Here is a 6658-nt window from a genome sequence, read left to right on the forward strand (position 1 = left end):
TGAAATTTTTTGTAAAAATACTCCGTTTTTTTTAACTGTTTTAATTGTATTATAAACGGTTTTAAAGATGTCAATTTTTTTAAAAAAAATTAAAACCTTTTGAAACTGTAATTGAAACATTTTTTTTTTAAAAAATACTTTGTTATAAACCGTTTGAAACTCTATTAGAAACTGTATTTGAAACCGTTTGAAACTCTATTTTTATGAAACCGTTATAAACCGTTTGGAACTCTATTAAAAACTGTATTTGAAACCGTTTGAAACTCTAATAGAAACTGTATTTAAAACGTTTTTATAAAACAATTTCAAATTGTTTTTTTTTTGAAACTGTTTGCAACTATTTGAAACTGCGGAATAAAAAAAATAAAATTCGGAGTAAAAAAATAAATATATTTTGTTTTAGGTACGCTTGTAAACTTTCAGTTTTTGAGGTAAATTTACAAATATTTATAGTTTTTTAGGTATTCTCCTAAACTTCCCTAATAGTAATAGATAAGTTTCTGGTTAATTAATAAAATTTCTTTCGATACCGATTGACTAAAGCATGCAAATGTAATTGAGTGGACAAATTGATATTAAAATCCTTTTATAGACTTACCTTTGTACCTCAAGGTTTCAGTTTTCACACATTTAGTTTCATACTACTTTGATTGGGTTCTTAAATTCAATTGGTACAAACATTTTAGTGATAAAAAAACTAACATACAGTAGTTGTTAGGATCAGACTACATAATAAGAAAAAAATAAACAAATTAAAGTGGTAGCAGTAATGCTAGAAGTGGAAAAAGAAACTAACAAGAAAATGATAATTTCAGAAATTATGCTGCAAGAACAAGTTTTCTTGAGGAGAAGCAGGACCTATCTCTTCTTCCAAACTCCTTAACACATCCCCTGTATTTCCACCATAGCCTACATTTCTTGCTTCTGAAGTTTTCCCCTCAACATCTGCTTCAGAAACTGAAGATTTTCTCCTTTGAGAAGAAGTAACACTTGGAAATGTTATCCATGAAGGAGCTCGAAACTCGAATCTTTGATCCTCGGCTTCTACCACTTCAGGTTCCGATGCTGATCGGTTTGATGACCTTTGAGATGATTTCTTATGCATTCTACTGCTTCCGAGAACTACTTCCGTTGGCAATATCGGTTGCTCGTTACACGGACTGCCCATCAGCTGAGCGAGGGCGCGCTCTAATGCTGTTGTTACTTTATCCATTGATGGCCTTTCCTTGCCTTTCATTCTAACACATTTGCAAGCTACGTTTGCTATTCTTTTCAGGGCTTCAGGATCTGAGGGTGGCTTCAGAACTGGATCCAAGATTGCTGATATGTCTCCGGCTTTGATTAGTGGAACCGCCCATTCGACTATGTTCCCGTCTTCATATTGCATATCTATAGCCTTTCTGCCACTGAGGATTTCCAAAAGTAATACCCCGAAGCTATAAACATCTGATTTGGTAGTGAGGTAGTGCAGTCGATAGTACTCAGGATCGAGATAGCCAAGCGTGCCTGCAGGTAGCTCGGCTAATGGTGAGCTGCTATCCGCTGGTCCTAATAAAGAGAGACCAAAATCTGCCACTCGAGCATTGTGTTCTTCATCAATCAGAATGTTTGAAGATTTGATGTCTCGATGAATTACAGGCGGACAAGCATAGCCATGTAGATACTCGATTCCTCGAGCTGCTTGGACTGCAATGGTAACCCTTCGAATCCAATCCAATTGCTCTTTCGAGACTTTGTTCTTGCCATGAAGGTGCTGGTGCAAGGATCCGTGAGCCATGAACTCGTAAACTAAAAGCCTTTCTCCGTCTTCTTCACAATAGCCAAGAAGGTTGAGCAGATGGGCATGATTTAATCTTGATAGTAGATCAAGCTCGGTGTGGAATTCTTTCGAGTTTTTCTGCTTATCAGAAGACACAATAGCTTTCTTAACAGCAACAACTGTACCATTTTTCATTACCCCTTTGTAGACACACGAAAAACTCCCTTTTCCGACTAACGATTCTTCTTTGAACCCGTTTGTGGCCCTCTCGAGGTCCTCGTAAGCGAAGGTCTGGGCTCTCCTTATCTTAAGATCATCCAAGTCAGGCCGAACTTTTCCATTGTCTTTAGTAAATGATGAAGCAACTGCCCCTTTATTTTTCTTGGACTTATTGGATTCCTTTTCCGAGCATTGGCAGTTCCTCAATCTGTATCGAACGTATAAGATTGCAGTTGTCGATACAACAACCAACAAGAACACTGCGAATCCGACCTCCACAATGATGACTGGAAGTTGCAATGACCAAAACTTATCATCCTTCTTCCCTCTAGCATCAGTATACAAGGCAGAACAATTCGAGAAGCATTCTGCCGAAGCACAACTTGAACAATTATAATCACATTGGCGATCCGCTTTTGCAGTACATTCAGCTTTCTGATACATTTCTGCAGGGCAAGCATTACTGCAGGGCAAACAGACATGAGAATTGGGAGACTTGCAAGGTGCATTATCATTGCTAAATTCGTAGGAACCGGGGACGCAAGGACTAGTTTTGCAGAGTCCAGGTGAGACGGCTAAAGGCAGAGAGCTAGGAAAGCCGAGACCCCAACAAACCGGTAGGAGAGATTTCTCAGCAAGAATTCCACAAGAGAAGTAATTTCCAGCAGCAACTTCATAGACTTTAATATCATCAGGAGCTGGAGTGCTCGGCTTTACGATAAAACCCCAACAAATCACACCATGGTCATAGCTCTTGATTCCACAAGCATGGAATTTTCCACCGACAACCGAAAGCATTGGATCTCTTGGAGGCAAATCAACATTTCCTTGACCTGAATATGTCACAGATATCTCTTCCTCAAGATCCAAGCTTCTTCCCCAACAATAGGCTCTAGAATTCATCTCTAAAATCCCACAAACATGATAACCACCGGCTGCGATTTTTAGAAACTTCATTTCTTTAGGAATCAAGCTCATTACATGACTACTAGTCTCATCACCCCAACAGAAAACACTCCTATTCTGAGAAAACAATCCACAATTAAACTCGGAACCCGCCGATATCGACCGAATCTGCCCATCAAACACATAATTCTTGGTCATGTTATATCCCCAACAATCAACAAGAGAATAGTTCCTATTCTTTCCTGTTAACGGCTTTCGCAATCCGCATAAATGGTAATCACCTGCACTAATTTCTACATACTCAGCATCTTTCACCATAGGTTGAGGAACACCCATTTGAATATAGCCACTATTTCCCCAACAATAAGGCTGATTAGACCCCATCAGAATCCCACACACAAAGCCATCACCAGCAGTGAGGCCAACAAAAGGAAAATGAGCTGGGGTTCCATAGATAATTGCAGAATTCGAACCATAACAGGTCACAATATGCGACCCGTCGGATTTTAGCCCACAAAAAACAGGACCATTCTCACCGTAAGAAATGGCAATGGAAGACATGGAACCTAGACCTGAACCTAACCACCATAAATCTGACAGGACTACAAGCTGAAGAAGCAAACCAGCATTCCAGCCAAGAAAACTTGTAACCAAATGTCTAGAAATTACCATTGAAAAAACACCAGCTTCAATTTACAGATAAAATTGAATGAACCTTTTTAATATTACATGCATGTTAAGCTTTCAAAAATACCAACTATTCAACATAGATAAAACCTAGCTACTGCTGTCCGAGCATACTTACCAAAACCAAGATCGAAAACCTATAAACATAACTTCACAAACACAACACTGCTTAAAACATTAAACCCAACTGAGATCTTGAGCTGTTTATTCTACAAAGTTTGAACTGTTTCTATCATTATCCAACTTTTTTCTCCAAGAAAACACTAACCCAGTAACTGAAAGAGAGAGTTTTTGAACTTGGAATCAAGAAACAAGCATTAGATCAAACCTGGAGCTAGAGAGAAGTAACCTCTGAAGTTCATCTGCAGCAAGAAAAAAGAAAAAACTCCACATTTTGTAGCTGAGATGGTGCATGCTGGTTTTTTTCTGTGTTGATGATTTAAAAATGAAAGGTTGGCAGTTGATGATGAAGATGATGCAGAGAGTAGTGTTGTGGTTCAGGCAAAGGAATGGAGAGATGAGAAGAGAAATAAATGTCCACAAAAATGGAGCTTCTGAAAGTGTAGGTGAGCACATTTAATAGGGTAGTTAATGCAGTTTGATGTATTCTTGCCTCTTATTTTTCACTTTTCTTCTATTGCTTTGCTCACCATACCAAATTTTCCATTCTATTTATTCATTTTCCTTTAAATATTGCTCCTTTTATATCTCTTTCCTTTTCTATCTAAACTATCATTCTCTCAATCTTATAACAATTTGGAAAAACACATTAAATCCTCCAAACCCTTTTTTGAAAATTAATTAACCCACTTTGATTTTACAGATTACATTTTCTTTACAATAAAAATTATACGACCAATATGGACTATAATTCAAATGGTATAAGCGATGGATAACAAATTGTTAATTAGGTCTATCAGATCGTGGATTCAAATTCTCCCACAAGCGTTTTTTCTTTCCAACTATTAAAAAACAAAAAAAGGTTTTACATGTTTAGGCTCTGAAAATAAAAAATAACTTATTTTTAGAAATTATTTATCTTCTCTTGTTGTAATAATATGAAAAATCACTTAGAAATATTTTTTAGTATTTAATATGTCTAAAAAGTTTAGTTTATTAAATAAAATGCTAACTAAAATATATACAGCTGTTAAACAAATTAAAATTTTAATAAAATTTTAAATTTCAATTAATAGAAAAATATGTATAAAGAAAACTAGAATATAAATTGTTAGGTAAAATGAATTTAATTTATATATTCGCATAAAAAAATCTGAAAGATGTTATTTTGGGTGTGATTTTCTTATAATCACTCATGAATTTAAAATAGAGAAAAATTGACAATTACACAACTCAAGCATAAATAATCCCATAATTACGCCCAACATTTTCCATTTAGATAATTAGCCTTTTCTTATTTTTTCTTGCAAAATTAACTTTCTTAAATTAGAGAAATACGATTAACAATTGATTAAGGTAACAATCAACTCTGATCAAAGATTCTCCTAAAATTACTTTCAACTTTTGATTCACACAAATCTTTCTTAATTAGAAAAATCTTTAATCCCATAAAATCTACTGATATTCAGTTCTTCAAAAGTAAAAAATTACAGAGAATTGCGTCAAACAATAGAGAGCAAAAGCAAGAAATTTTCGTTAATACAAAAGCAAGAAATTTCAGAGAATCCAATCAATTGAAGAGAAAAAGGTTGAAGATTCAGCGGCGGACGTGGAGGTCGCTATGGTGGAGGCCGCGGTGGTCGATTTGGGTTTCATGATGAAGGTCATCATTCTTTTCAGCGATGTCATCTTTTCCATCTCGTCGTCGTTCTTTCCACCATCAATAGTGGCACCACCAGTGGAGGCGGCGGCTATTTTGATTTAATGATCCTCTTTTTTTCTCATTTAATTTCTTTGTGATTTGAAGAGATTATCTAATTTGATGATTGTGGATGACAGTGGTTGTCGATGGTAGTCTGATTTTGATGCTGCACTCTTGGTGTTTGAAGAAATGCTTATGAGTGTTTTTATTTGTCCGGGTGATGGTTAACCAATGGTTAATTTTGGGTAAATTGTTAGTTAACTTGTAATAAATTTTATTTGGAATATATTGTTAATAAATCGCTCATAAATTGCTCGTAAACTTGAATTATGCATTTTAAACAAATTGTATAAAAAATTATTAATTTTACTTTTAGTATACCATTAGACATTAGTAAATTATGAGTAAAACGCTGATAAATTTATAATCTATTAATTAGTTATCCAATGGTCAACCAAACGATAACCAACTATATAGTGAATTAAACCAGTTTATTAGGTTTTAAAAGTTAACTAAAAGCTGACCAAATATTATAAGACAAATTTAACAATAACTGATGTGTGTATTATATAGAAGATAATTAATGTGAGATGCGTATTTGACAAGTATGCTTTCAAAAGAACGTATTATTTGTTATCCAGTTGGTAACCAAAGTTTTGACAAAAAATGCGCAAGTATATATTGATATAAATTGATGTTGCTGGTCTACCATTATAAGACCAACTATATACCTAACCATATAAACAATATAATGTAATTTAATAACATATCCAACATTGGTTAACCATCACCCGGACAAATATAAAAAAATCTTAGTATGCCAAATAGTATCCAAATGTATATCAACTGGTATCCAATTGTATGCCAGCAGGTACCCAAAATGTAAAAACATACCAACTATTACCAAAATGTACTACTGCTAAGTACGAAAATAACAAAAAAAAGTATTCCAAACTGATATCATAAAATTCAAAGTAAACAAACTATTCTATGATATGTTGAGGAATTTTCTTTGGTCTTCCAGACTTCAGTTTCGGTTTCGGTTCAACCACCTCGTCGCTTTGAATGTTCCTTTCAAGCTTCATCCGTCCATATCGATACAAGAGGTAACCAAGACGTTCTCAATACAGTTAGAGTCATCTTCAGGTTTCTTATCACCATCTTGTCCATCATTTTGAACATGATCCTCCTTTGGTGTACCAGATTCAAAAACATCTTTAGGTGTCTCCACAGCATCATGGTCTCCGTCATCAGATTTCTTGGAT

At 35.0% G+C, this 6658-nt stretch overlaps 1 protein-coding gene across 1 annotated transcript; it reads right to left on the reverse strand.

Moving 5' to 3' along the window:
• Window positions 1-556: 556 nt before the first annotated feature.
• On the reverse strand, window positions 557-4152 carry LOC126665130 (serine/threonine-protein kinase-like protein ACR4). Its single transcript, XM_050357834.2, has one exon. It carries the CDS (start codon window positions 3554-3556, stop codon window positions 812-814), a length of 2745 nt encoding a protein of 914 aa, XP_050213791.1. The 5' UTR covers window positions 3557-4152; the 3' UTR covers window positions 557-811.
• Window positions 4153-6658: the final 2506 nt, after the last annotated feature.

Source organism: Mercurialis annua, linkage group LG1-X, assembly GCF_937616625.2.
Source record: "Mercurialis annua linkage group LG1-X, ddMerAnnu1.2, whole genome shotgun sequence".
Lineage (NCBI taxonomy): Eukaryota > Viridiplantae > Streptophyta > Magnoliopsida > Malpighiales > Euphorbiaceae > Mercurialis > Mercurialis annua.

Coding starts and splice junctions, on each gene's coding strand:
- LOC126665130 (XM_050357834.2), bottom strand. CDS start 3,556: ATGGTAATTTCTAGACATTTGGTTACAAGTTTTCTTGGCTGGAATGCT.